The sequence below is a fragment of the Danio rerio genome, chromosome 4, assembly GCF_049306965.1.
Source record: "Danio rerio strain Tuebingen ecotype United States chromosome 4, GRCz12tu, whole genome shotgun sequence".
Lineage (NCBI taxonomy): Eukaryota > Metazoa > Chordata > Actinopteri > Cypriniformes > Danionidae > Danio > Danio rerio.
The window spans coordinates 37,493,168-37,507,902 of record NC_133179.1 but is presented as its reverse complement, the minus strand read 5'-3'; the positions used below and the strand labels follow the sequence as shown (position 1 = coordinate 37,507,902).

Below are 14,735 nucleotides of genomic sequence, written 5' to 3'. Positions count from 1 at the left end.
ATCCATATGAGAACTGAACCTGTGTGGCCTAAGAGTAAGGTTTAAGCCAATTTCTATTTCCTGGGAGAAAACCTCTCAGGTGGCGTAGTCGGATTTGCTTTGTGGATAAATTGTTAATCCCTACTCTTCCCTCCTGCCACATATACATAATAGGGGTGTTCTGATTGGTCTTAAAGCATCACTAAATTGTGCAGGCATTACAGGTCAAACAATTTGTTACATTTATCAAAATAAACAATAAGGCTCTTAAAGCACTGCTTTGAGAAATGTAGAGTCGTCATATTTCAAATACCTCAAGTGAAACGAAGTCATTTGTTTTATTATTTTATCACTGACAGTGTCCTTGTCCTTGTGTAAAATTATTTCAGTTTAAGATCAAGTGTAAAATAAAATGTTGTATAGACAACAATGAGCAAATAGGACAATAGTGTACAATATGTAAATAAAACTCCAAATTTAAATATTTTCATCATATACTTTAATTAAACATTTCAAAGCTTGGAAGTATTGTTTACAAATGGACAAAAAGTGTCTCTATGGCCTTTAAAGTATGTGGTAGTTGTGCCAGTACTATTGAAATTGAGTCAATGTCATGAAAGGAAAAATCGACCATACTTTGTTAATGCAAATTCCTATATGTAGCCTTGTGATGTAAGCAGTTAAACCATTTAAATAGTTTTATTCTTAAAAAGGGCCATAATGAAAATCTGAGTTTTTCTCAAAAGTAATTAACTAGTACTCAGTGTAGTTTTTTAAAAGAGTAATTTGTAATATATTAGTATTATTTACTAAAACTTGTCATCTGTGAGAGAACATCAACAAATAAAATACAAAAATCACAGGCACATTTAGTGCAGGCTTATTATATTATTAATATATGATCAATTATTATTGTTGTTAATAAATGTTTTTTTTTAATTGTATAAATCGATAGATAGTTCCAATGCAGTATTTTTATTAATTGCTGAGAAAACATTGCAGGTGTTCAATACATTGCGTGTCAATTTTGGTTTATTATATTCTTAATTATAAATATATTATTAACTAATTATTATATCTTATTAATGTTTTCTTTAATAAATCAATAGATGGTTCCTATGCAATGCTTTAATGGGTTGCTGAGAATACATTTCAGGTGTTCAATACGTTGCGTGCCAGTCTTGAAAATAAAAATAGGTGCTGGAAAAAGTGTTTAAAAAACCTTGGTTTTCATTAGGCTGTGTCTGTATGAACTCTATGAAATCAGTGCCACATATTTAATCGTTTGGTGATGGTAAATTAAGATCTCTTGGTCGTCAGGTCGTGTGATGTATTTTGCTGAACTGTGCTCAAATGTTATAAATGTAAAAACACCACATTTTGAAGTGTGACTGCAGTATGTCAATTTAGTTTGTTTGTGCTGCGCTCATAGACTTTAGAAAACGGCGGAAAGTCAAATCATCCAAATAAATTTTTATGATGGACAGAAGTTGCAGAGGCTGCAAACGTATAAAACATGAGGCCGTATTTAGTTTATATACACTATATACAACTGCAATGAACCAGCTTTTGGGGGTGGGGGCAGCTTGTGAAAGGTTGAGAACCCCTGGTCTATTAGGCTAGTTTAAATACTATTTTAAGATGTCACTATGCAGAGTGAGTGCATTTTCCCTCCTTCTCCTGGTTAAAAGATAAAGCTCTGGAAGTTGACAAAATCAAATAAACCCAACCTGGTTACGGCGATGTTAAATGATTTGACAAGGCTTGATATAAACCGTAAAGTTTACTTTAGTTTGTGATCAACTCTGGAGCAAATGCAGCTTAAAGTGTGACGTGCAGCAAACAGCCAATCACAATACACACAAGTGCAGCAAACAGCCAATCACAAGACACATGAGAGAGTCAGTTTGACTAATTTCTCTAGAATCAGTGCAATTCACTTCTTTGTTCCAGATTATAGATATATAATAATATAAATAATAATAATAATAATGAATCTAAATACATTTATGAATCTAATAATAATAATGAATCTAAATACATTTATGAATCTAATAATCAAAAAATCAAAGTCTTCATTTGTTTCCCACAACACATCAAGAGTTGATCAAGTTAAAATCTCAAGTTATAAATCAAGTTATAATCAAGTTATAATCTGACACAAATCTGATCTGTCGTAACTGGCAAATGGCATTGTCTGAACAGGGCTTCAGGGAGTCTGTCTCGGTCGCTCACTGTCATTGCCTTATGGCGAGTTCACACCACAGGAGTTTATCCACTAACAAGTTTTGTGGAATTGCAGACAAAAGCACAAAATTGGATGTAAATCTTTGTTTGTTCAGGCGAGTGACAATCAAACAAAGTGAGATATCAAAAACACAATCTGAGGGTGTAGGTCAGTGTTCCCTGCATCTCCTCAAATATTTTCTCCTCCCTAATCTTTCTAATTCTCTTTTCAGAGCCGATCATTTGTTTGGTAAATTAATAAACTGTTTGCAAATGTGCACTGTGCACAAATATGGTTATTGGTTTATAATAAGTTGAAGCACATTGTTATATTTTGCTGTAATTGGCTTAACCGTTCTTGTGTGGCTTGCCAATGTATAGATGACTCTAACAGATGAAATAAGTAAGCTGACCAAAGTTCTTACAGGGAGAAAACTTTATTGAAGACATCTAATAGTGTAGGTCCTCATCAGTGATGTTAACTCATCCGTCTTCAAGTACCCTTAACCAAAGTACAGTCTGTGAGACACTACTTTATAACAAACGACGTAACTGCGTAACCAGGGCCAGCGCGGAGAGAGAGGGCAGCGTCCGCGACACCTCCCTTACCACCCCCGTCCTCAGTTATGTCCGCAACACCTCCCTCACCACCTGCGTCCTCAGTTATATTCGCACATAGGCGACAGAATAGAGAGGGCGGCGTCAGTGACACATCCCTCAGCACTCGCGCGTCCTCAGTTATATCCGCGCATAGGGCGGCAGAAAAGAGGTCCACGATACCTCGCTTCATTTTCATAACCGGTCACTTTCGTTTTCACATTGGGGTTTAGGGCGGCGTGACTGTCGCCTGACTAGAGCGGCAGTTCAGCTTGATCCGGCCCTGCATGTAAGCAATAACTGAGGTAAAAAAAACTCTGGTTATCTATAGTGAGTCAGGAATCATCTGATTAGTGAATCATGTTTTAGCTAATGCTGGACCAGCTGTGGACAATCATAAGCATGTGATCCTCTCAAAAGTAGTTTATAAATAAACTTAATTTGAATGAACAGCCAAACTACATGAAAAAGCTGCCGTTTTGAATATACCCGTGTTTGTGTGGACAAGGCCTCATTTTTCAGGACTCTGCTCTGCATTGTGAAGCTTCAAGTGAGCGCTGAGGCTTCTTTTATGGGTAAAGCCCTTTCCACACTCACTGCATCTAAAATGATCCTCTCTTGAGTGAGTCTTCATGTGTCGCCTAATGTAGTCTTTGCGTTTGAGTTTAATTCCACATTGATCACATGTGAACACTATGGTTCCAGTGTGACCATTCATGTGGTTCATGAGGCTAGATTTGCTTGAGAAGCTCTTTCCACACTGAGCACATGCAAACGGGTTCTCTCCGGTGTGAGTTCTCATGTGGTTATTGAGTGAGCTTTTATATGTGAAACTTTTACCACACTCTGTGCATGTGTAAGGTTTCTCTCCGGTGTGAATCCTCATGTGGATGTCAAGGTTTTGTTTTTTAACAAAACTTTTTCCACACTGTGTGCAAGTAAATCCTTTCTCTCCAGTGTGAGTTCTCATGTGGACTTCAAGATTGCCATTTTGTTTAAAACTCTTTTCACACTGAGGGCAAGAGTAAGGCCTCTCCTCAGTGTGAATTCGCATGTGCATTATCAAGTTTCCTGCATGATAGAAGCTTTTTCCACACTGTCGGCATGTGTACGGCCTCTCTCCAGTGTGAATTCTCATGTGGGTTTTAAAGTTTTCTTTTTGACAAAAACTCTTTCCACACTGTTCACAGGTGTAAGGCTTCTCCCCAGTATGAATTCTCATGTGCACTGTTAAGTTTCCTATAGTATAGAAGCTTTTTCCACACTGTTTGCAGGTGCACGTTTTCTCCTCTTTGTGAACTCTCATGTGAACATCAAGCTTTGGCTTTTGACTAAAAGTCTTTCTACTCTGTTTACTGCTAAAATTACACTTAGATTTGGATTTCCGAGGTCTTCCACGTGATGAAGTTTTTTTAGTAAGTGTGGGTTTTTCATCAGTCGGTATGTCTTGGTGTTGCTCTTCCATTTCATTCCATTGATGAGTCTCTTCTTTCAGCACCATCAGGTCTTAAAAAACAACAAAAAAGTGAACTTTAGTATGAAGCCACAAAGCGATAAGCATGAAATGGATGTTTCACCCACAAATAAAAATAACCAATTAACATTTACTCTCCGTCATGTGGTTTTAAACATTTCCTTTCTTTTGAAACACAAAGGAAGCTTGCATATTTTTTTTTACAATATATTGTGCTCAAAAGAACCAAGGGATAACTCATTAAGAGAGAGTAAATGGTGAGGCTAATTTTAAATTATTTTTTTTTTTAATTTTTTTACATGATGTAAAATAAGTCTTTGGTGTTCCCAGAATGTTTCTGAGGTTTCGGCTCAAAATCAGATCATACACCTTGCAGAATATTTATTTTTGGGGGTCAGAGAAAAACCAAGCTGTTTTTGTGCCTGTGGCTTTAAATGCAAATGATCAAATGCACTCGCTTTAGATTACTCAGGTTGTGTTCCCTTATGTGTATCTTCCACTGGATTTAAACATTTGTAACTTGCTTAGAAGACCCGATTGAGACAAATCCTGCATGTTCATAGCAAGTATGCATAATTCAGCTTATATTATTGAGTTTGCATTATTGTAAATAACTTATGCAAATGTTTCTCAGTACTGGTTTGCAGCTGGACAGGTATCCGCTGTTGAAAACATATGCTTGATAAGTTGGTGGTTCATTCCACTGTGGCGACCCCTGATAAATAAAGGGACTAAGCCGAAGGAAAATGAATGAATGAACTTGTGCAAAAGCTTAATGCCACGTTTGCTGTAAACTGTGATGAGGAGATGACATCCCAGGTGAAAAAAATATATAATTAAATGCAATTAAAATACACTTAAATACCCGCAAAGACATTTTTAGTACATTGTTGTTTTTTTGTGTTAAATAAAAGTTTGATGGTTTTACACTGTAAATATACTAAATAAGTATGTTTATGCTTCAGTAGGACTTTAGTACACTTGACAAAAGTATACCAAATACCAGTAATACTTAAATACATTTTTAGTGTACTACAATAAAGTACACTACAGAAAAAAACACCCAAAAGAGTTTTATTAGTGTGTTTTTCAAAAGTGTGCTTTAAATGCTTTAAACATTAGTTGATTTTTAGTACACTGTTTAAGTTTAAAATAAGTTAATATATAGAACATCTATTAGTAATGTATTATAGTAGAAGTACATTTTCCCAAAAGTTGTACTTAAGTACACTTAATGTGAATGCAATTATCACTAACACTTAAATTGATTTTGAGTGTGGTAATCTTACCAAAACATTATTGTCTTGAAGTATGTGTGTGTTGTGGGTCAAGGAATGATCAGGAAAGCCAAGAATGGGCATGCAGAAGGGATGATATGTTTGTGTATATCCAGTGTAGTCAATAATATGATAATCTAAGGATACATATGTTTTACATTGCATATTCTAAAATTGTTCTGGACTGTTTATCCTTCTACTTAATTATCTTTTGTCTAACCAATTACGTGAGGATGTCTAAACAATCTAATGACATAGGTTTGTTGACTCTGTTAGCATAAATATCACTGTGTTCTGAATGTAAGGAAGGTCGACCTGTGGAGCTCATGGAGAGTGCTGAAGCTGATTTCTTGCTGTTAAAACTACAAAAAAAGTAATTAAATTTCCTTCTATTTTATTTCATTCCTGACTCTTTGTTTTTATTCATCGCAACTGGTCTTTCACTGTTCTTAAAATGTACTTAATACTAATTTTTAGTACATTAAATACAAAATTAGTTTGGGAAAATCGAGCACTTTTAATACAGTATTTAGCACAATTTTTTTTTACAATTTGTATATTCTTTTAATATATTACTATTATACTTTAAATTAGTCATAAATATATTTAAATGTTTAAAAGTAGGGTTCAAGTGTATTTCTAGTTGTAACTAAATATATATTTTTTAAAATACAGATATAGTATGTTAAAAGCACATTTTAGTTAAATTTTTAGTGTGTCTCAATAGCACAGTTGAGTACACTTAGATGGTATTAAGTTTATCTTAACATATACTTAATACTATCTTTTAGTACATTAAGTACAAAATTAGTGTGCGAAAATAGAGCACTTTTAGTACATTACTGAAAAGTGTACTAAGTATACTTAAAGTGCATTTTAGTGCACTTTTTTCTTTTTTTTTTTTTTTACCTAGGCAAGCAAAGAGATCCGCATGCTGTAGGCTATTACATAAATGCGAACTCAACTTTTAATACTGCAGTCACAACATTTGTCAGTGAAATAACGCCACAGGTAGTTGGTAGATCTGTGTAAAAAAGGCCTGCCATTACAGCTGGAAAAAATCCTAAAGGAAACACTGATATAACTTATGCAAATGCTTCCCAGTACTGGGTTGTAGCTGGAAGGACATCTGCTGTTTAAAACATATGCTAAAAAAGATACTGGTTCATTCCACTGTGGTAACCCTTGATGAATAAAGGGACAAATGCTGAGATCAGACTGCATGATTTTCAAAATATTCGTGTTACGGATGTTTTTCACACTGCATGACTATCTGGGTTAGTGTTTTGTCATTGGTTTGTCTACAAGATGGATCGGCGACAGGGAGTTTCACACTGCATGACTATACAAAAGGACAATCACAGACAACTTTGTCCAAACTATGTCTCACAGCCAAAAATACATATAGCTTTTGTTATTAACTACATAATGAGAAAGAAGCCTTTAATGGGGTAGAAAATGTATATATTTGCTCCCCTGGCATGGTTTCCGCTACATTCATTCTTCCATGGCAGGGCACCACGACAAAATTCATCCCGCCACGGCTACATTACAGCTTCTCATTCAAAACATTTCATTTTTAATAGCCGGTAATAACGTATTAAACGCCAAAACGTATTAAAAGGTTGAGTGAATTATAACCGCGCAAACTTCTCTGTAATCGTAGTAGTGCTGTGTATTATTTGTTTACCCCGTTAAGAATAAGTGCTGACAGACTGACTGGCTGACTGACAGATGCGTGAGGCCAGCAAACACGATCTATAGCCGTTTCACTTTACTTCAGGACGCATTAATATCGCTCTGTAGGTCTATTAGAGACATTCATAAATGTACAAGCAAAGAGATCTGCATGCTGTAGGCTATTACATAAATGTGATCTCGACTTCTAATAGTGGGGTCACGACAATTCTCATTGAAATAACACCACAGGTAGTTGGTAGATCTGTCTAAAAAAGGCCTGCCGCTACAGCTGGAAAAAATCCTAGAGGAAACACTGCCTGGGTTTTGAAGGGAACTAGCAATTTCTCTTCAACTTTTTCCTTTTTCGGCCCAGTTGGGCCAAAGGAAAATGAATGAATGAACTTGTGCAAATGCTTAATGCCAGTTTGCTGTAAACTGGAGTAATGAGGAGATGGCAAGATGACATACTTTGCAACTTCTTTTCATTCACTTGTACTTTTGTCTTTGTTTTATTGTCTTTGTGCATGTCCCGAGGCTTAGCTGAAGTCCTACATGATGACATTTTATATACCTGACAAGATGCAGAAATGCCATCAAAAAAGGTGACCTGCTGTTTGTCTAATCAGGGACAGTGACAACATAAATATACAAATAATAATGTTAACCCAGTGGTTGGGAATGTGTAATGTCTGTTAATGAACATCTAGTATTATTTGTTAGCCCCTGGTATAGCATGAGGAGAGTGGAACGTGCTTACAGATAACCAAGGATTTTGTTATTCAGAGTGGGAATGACCCAGGATTCTCCATTTGAAGTGTGAAAAGCCCGAAGAATACTCAGCATCAGCTCTCAGCATAAACAGAGCACAAAGACAAACAGCGACATACAAAAATTGTCAATCATGTCATAGCAGTGACCTGATCTCATTTGCTACTGTTTTAGAACTTCCAATTCAAGTGCCTATTGGAGAAATGACCAGGAATAATAAATGGCAGAAAACTAACACTACTTGCTCTGCAAACAAGTGTGTTCATGACTATACATACAAAGAAAAATAATAAAAATAGAAATTTTGACTTTGCAACATTAAGCAGCATTAGGCATGGGCCAGTATAAGATTCTAATTCTAATAACCTTGAATAAAAATATAATGGTTTCACGGTACTGTGATTACTGCTCTAAAATGAATTCTTGAATGAATTTTTATTTGTCTGGGTAAAAAAACAAACACATTTTCCCTTTGAACACAATATATTTTCTTTTGAGAAACTTTGAAAGTATTTTGGAGCAGTAAACATGTCAGGCTGAATAATTCTAAAGAATCATTGACTTCTGCTGTCTTCATTAGTTTCAGAAACACAGATTTCTTTATGATTTAAAATGGCATCTTTTGATATCTTTTCTGCTGGAGATACTGTTGTCCTGAAAAACTTAAAACATAAAAACCCTACATATACAGTAGGAATGATATAGCAGAATATTTTGTCAGCTTTATACCTTGAAAACAGTTATCGTCCCATGCCTTAGCAGCATAACACTGTTTTTAGGATCTAAAAATTAATTCTTTAAATAAAGTCTCAAGCAAAAAGATTTCAATGTCTGCTGGTACACAAAGAATATGGTCAATATTTTGATGAACTTTACACTGAAATGTTTGCATATCATCAGCATGCTGTAATCCATTTCTTAAGAAGCAAAAGTCAATTTTAGACTACACTGTTAAAAATTGTCCCGTTAAAAAACAGTAAAATACTGGCAGCTGCAGTTGCCAGCAATGTACTGTTATTTTACAGTATGTTGCTGTAAAAATACATGGACTACATTGATTTACACAATACTCAAGTGAACTCATTTTGCTCACTGAAAGCAACTGCCTCAACTTGGTCAACTGCTGAATGAGTTTATGAAGTAATGTGCTATATATGCTTAGAAGCATACTTATAATGATAACTTATTTTAGTTAATTAGAAAAGTTCGGTTTAACTCTAATGTCTTATTTTTCACAACAGCACACATACATGTAAATCTGGAATCACCAGAGAGATTCTGACTGCATAAGCAACTAAACAGCCGCTATCTTTAAATAGAGAAACATGCAGAATAACATCAGCAGCTCATTGTTCATCTTTAACTCATACACTGGCTCTACTCTCCTCCACAACGGTGACAGACAGAAAAAATTAGCTTCAGGTTTTACAGTAAAATACTGTTTTTTCCTTGATTTAACAGTAATCTACTGGCAGCTGTGGTTGCCAGCAATCTACTGTTTTTTTACAGTCTACTTCCGTTGTGTAAATTAACAGTATATTACTGTTAAAATACATTTTTACACTGTTTTTTTACCTCTCACACCTTTAACCCTTTAAACCCCAGAGCAAATACTTCAGTTTTAATTGAAGTGTCCACACTACTGAGTGTTCAAGAAACATGGAGCAAAGCTGAAGTAAATTCATTAATTAACTGACTAATTAAATGATAATTGAGGATTAACAATGAACAAATGTAGAAATACTGAAGGGAAAAAACAAGAACAGAACATACAAAACTTTAGTCACAGCTTTATAATGAAATAACCTGAAGAACAACAAATGATTAAATCATTTAAATGATCAGCGGATGATTAAACAACTCTACAAACATCATCACCAGCTACACTTATTACTTAATACATGTATTTTTGTATAACATTTACTAAAGTTCTTCTTGAGAAAAAGTTAAAGTTTTACGTCACCATCATGGAGAACAGAGTTTGCTTTAGTTGGGCTCTTAGCCCTGTCATTTTTAACAGTTATATATCGTGGCTGCTGCAATTGTTAAGAACTTTGTTTAAAAAGCTCCTTTGTTGTGGCAAGCCAGCCAAAAACCTAAATAAGATCTGGTGATGTTCATGTTGCTAATAAATGGCAGAGTCTGTTCTCATTTAGTATAATAAAATTTACTGCTCCTATATTCAATGTTAAATCTATTGTTTTACATTATATGTCTATATGTGGCAATGATTTCTGGAAGTTTTTAAGAATATCTTGGACAATAACACAGCTCTATGCTGCAAATTGCACTCAAAGAGACATCAATAATCAGCATATGAACCTCAATAATGGTGACGACTAACAAAATTAACAGTTTAACTTACAAACAGGCAACTGAAAGTCGAAACATAAACAACAACAGAATCAAACACAAAAAAAGAAAACTGTTAGACCATTATACAACATTTATTTACACCGCAATGCATGCTGGGATATTTGTACCGTGCCACTCCCAGCATGCATTGCAGCATGAAACATTTGAGATGTTACCATTGTTGAGATACAAGGTCAGATTCATGAGGTCTGAGTGTGTAGTTGTCATAACTGAACTGTTTTTGTATGTTATTTCTTAACTGTTAAGTAATTACGGAGGTATCTTTTCTTTTTCCACTTCTTATTAATTAAATTAATACCTGCAACTAAGCATAAAATCTATTGCTTGAGGCCCTCCTTCCAGATTTATAACAAAACATATATCAGAACTAATTTCAGACAACTTATTTAAATTTAAATTTATTTAAATAAAACAGATTTCTCTATTTATTGACTTTCCAACTTGATTACTATAATACAAGCATTTTGTTAACTTTTTATTATAGTAATTGGAGAGTCTGAATTAATAAGTTCAAGGGTGAAGAGCCCAACTAAACCAGCCCCTCACTCCATTACGGTGACACAAAAAACACCTTAATTTCTGTTGGATCTCAATGAGAATAGTATGGAAGTCAAATCAGTCAGCAATAAGTGTGTGTCTGCTGTTGTTTGTGGAGTTGTTTAATGATCCTCTGCTGAGACTAAAAGTGTTTTATTTTACTTGAATTTATTTAATGTTGTAACTCAAGTGTTGTTTGTGTTTCTTGTTTCTCTTTCCTTCAGTAATTGTGATTATTAACAGCAGGTGTTCATCAGTGTCTGAATTCACTCATTAGTGTTCATTAACTCTGTCAGGTGAACAATATTGGTGAACTAGTTGATGGAATAGTGAACAAGGGCACAAAGTGTGATTTTAAACACAGACTTTAAAATGTCGAATCTGAACTCTGTTAGCTCACAGTTTTCTGCTGTTGGTTATTTTCTCGAAAACAAAAATTTTACACAGAATGCACTGTTTTTAACAGAATATTACTGTTTTAGTGAAAAAAACATTATTTTACCGTAGAATCTGACCGTTTTTTAACAACAATTTTTTACAGTGTAGTTTGTTGGCCAGTTGTAGTCAGTGCAATGCTAAACGTTATTGTTCTACTATAATTTGTTTATTTTGCCTCATGTTGTCCCACAACATCATCATATAGTTTAGATTAATGTACAATATTTTATAATAATTAATTACTTTAGTGTCCATTTCATTCAGCAAGTTTAAAATTGTGGGCATCCACGTTTTTGACATGCTTTAAACCAGGGTTTCTGCAGGTTTCACCAAATAAAATTTAGGACTTTTTAAGACCATTATGAATGAAAATTTATACTCATGAAGGGCTAAAAGCTAAGGAATTTTTCAAATGGCCCAGATGAAAATGGTTTTTATTTGCCCTTAAAAAATATTATGATTTTAATACATTTAATAATACAACAATAAATGAATAATATAAAATTACAATATTTTAGATATTTCTTAGCAAAAGATTTTAAATATTGTGTAAAAACAAGCCTTTACTTGTATCAATACACTTTTTCTAACATAAACTTTTAAAATAATAAAAAATGAACAAATGCTTTAAAAGTTTTAAAAACTATAATAAACTAAATCTATGCACAACAATCTGTCCAGGTCAATGTCCTCAGCAGTAAAGACATGAAGCACGTTTAAACAAATTTTATTGTAGGGAAAATAATTAACATATTATGATAATTAGATAAAAAAGACATTTTTTTTAATAAAAAGTTTAAGGTTTTATTGAGATAGATTGTTGGTGATTGTGTGGGTTTTGGCCAGATTGGTTAACAAAACACGAACAAAGGAAAATGAAGACTTGTTTTGAAAAGATTTAAGACCTACAACACATTATTTCAGTAACTTTAAGACTTTTTAAGGCCTAAAATTTAGATTTTGGAATTTAAGACATTTTATGATTCGCGGAAACCCTGTTTAAATACAATAGCCCTGATAATTAGTTATTATAATAATGTAGTTCTAACTCCGACACTATTAGTAACAACTACTAGAAACAAGTTTAAACCCATGAAGAATTTGGTAAAAAAAAAAAAGAAAAAAAAAGAAAAAAAAGAAAGGGAATTTACAATAATACATAAAATAATGACAAAAGACATGAGAACAAGTAACAAGAAAGAAACTTATTCCTGTCTTTCAATAAGTGCTTATGTGCATTTAGGAGACCTAGGCAGTACACTCAATAGAGGTAAAGTTGGTTTTATATTCACACATTCGTTCATTTAGAAGTCTCTATATTATTTACCATGTTACTTTGAATATTTGATTGGAATTAGCATGCAAGTGTGACTTGAAAACAACATTGACACTGTTTATTTGACTGTGAACAATGTTGTACTTTGATAGTCATTTGCTGCTAATATGATTTCACTGTTTAGAGTTTGCAAATAATACTTTTATGAAATTATATTATTAAGGGGAAAGTCTGAATATCTAAATATAAAACCAACTATACTTCTATATACACTCAGGGCTGCAAGATGGATTTAATTTAGTATTTTTATTATTAAAATATATCTGAATGAGGATCAAATGACTGAGCTGGTGTGTGAGAATAAAAACCAACCTGTTTGTTCCTGCAGATCTTCCTGTTTGACTGTGAATGTTTCTTTAATCTTCACATCTTCACTCTCCTCTTTAATAAACGCCATCTTTATAATAGTGTGGAGATCAGTCGCTTCAGCAGCAGTTTTACTCTGTGTTTGGACACTTTATCCTGTTTAAAATTAACAAAACAATAAAAATGTTCTGTTTAAAATAAATAAAACAATGAACAGAAACAAGATAACTTCTCTTTAAACGTGTCTTCATATGAGTAATCAACAAAAAGAAATCGGGTAAAACGTTTCTTTAAAACACTAATTACACACTTTATTCAAACAATAGCTCTCAGATAATGAAATAGTACTACGTTGTATAAAAAGTTAAAATAATATTTCCAACAGCAGGAACATAATTTAATATCGTATAAAAAACCTAAAACTTCAGAACTTTAACTTTAAATCGGTTTATATCTGTAAACGTTTTAAAACAAACCTTACTGCAGTTTTTTTTTTTTTTTTTTTCCCCAGGAATCATTTATTCTGATGCTTTTATTGGATTTATTGATCTTTTTTTTTTTTTTTTATTGAACAAACCGGGATGTACAGAGTTATACATAAAAACAGTATACAATGGAATTAACAACAAAAATTAATCGTGTACATTAAGTATTTTTTCCAGTAGTTGAGATGTCTTAATAGCTTTGGTATTACTTTGTATAGCAGTGAGGGAATCATAAAAAGTTTTAGATCAATGAAAAATAGTTTACAATTTGGTACAGTCAGCATACATTTTGTTTTGTGGATGTGATACTTTCCAAATAAAATAAGAATTTTTGCTATTTTGTCCATTTCCAGTAATCCAGAGTTGCAATCCGTAAAAAAAACCATTTGCTCAGTTATACTGATTAATTTATAAAACACTTCAAAAAGTAGTAAGGAAACTTGGGACCAAAACTGTTTTGTGTAACTGCAACTGAAAAATAAATGAAGAATTGTTTCCGGTTCCTTTTTACAAAAACAACACAAGGGTGAAAAACCTTCCTTAAACTTACTTATAAAATCATTGCATGGATAATATCTATGTAATATTTTAAAATTTGTTTCTTTTACTTTATTAGGAATAATGTATTTTGTAATATCTGACCAGATTTTTGGGGAAAAGAAGAATGAAGGGAATGCTTGTTTCCATTTAACCATTGCAATTGGAGGAACACTTTTATCTGCAGTTAGGATATTCCTGATATATTGTTATTACATTTTTTATCTTTGATAGAAAGGCCCTTACCCAGATAGCACACATGCGTCGCAGAGACGTCTGCTGGACATCCGCGTTTTCATCTGGGAGACGTCTTATTCAGGGCGTTTGCTCATCTGGAAAACGTCGCATAGACGTCCTTGTCATACATTCAAACAACGTCTATGCGATGCATTACAGATGTTCATTTTTAGAATGTTAGGTCTGTGAGACATCTTATTTATGCAGCATAGACGTCGTTTTTTATTTGTTTATTTAGACATTTCCTTCATTCATTTTGCTATAAATAACAGTTACAGGTACTCTGATTATACATCCGTCTTCACATATATAATAAGCTCAAGTATATCCACTCAAAATGAAAAACTCAACGGCTGAAGAATTATTTGTAGAATTTTATTATATTATAATTGATTAGAATTCATATTTTTTGAAGCAAACAAAACCAAATAGCAGCAAATAAATAAATAAATAAAAACAACTGGCTCAAGAGGCCATTCTTC

At 33.4% G+C, this 14,735-nt stretch overlaps 1 protein-coding gene across 1 annotated transcript; it reads right to left on the bottom strand.

The window, feature by feature from the left end:
* Nucleotides 1-2,825: 2,825 nt before the first annotated feature.
* On the bottom strand, nucleotides 2,826-13,150 carry zgc:173705. The gene is made up of 2 exons (NM_001327991.1): nucleotides 13,001-13,150; nucleotides 2,826-4,308 (listed from the first exon to the last, which is right to left on the bottom strand). Exons 1-2 carry the CDS (start codon nucleotides 13,083-13,085, stop codon nucleotides 3,314-3,316), a joined length of 1,080 nt encoding a protein of 359 aa, NP_001314920.1. The 5' UTR covers nucleotides 13,086-13,150; the 3' UTR covers nucleotides 2,826-3,313.
* Between the last annotated feature and the right edge of the window lie 1,585 nt (nucleotides 13,151-14,735).

Excerpts from the sequence above, each read along its gene's own strand:
- zgc:173705 (NM_001327991.1), bottom strand. The coding sequence starts at position 13,085 with ATGGCGTTTATTAAAGAGGAGAGTGAAGATGTGAAGATTAAAGAAACA. Across the intron at positions 4,309-13,000 it reads AGATCTGCAGGAACAAACAG|ACCTGATGGTGCTGAAAGAA; the intron begins GTTGGTTTTTAT and ends TTGTTTTTTAAG.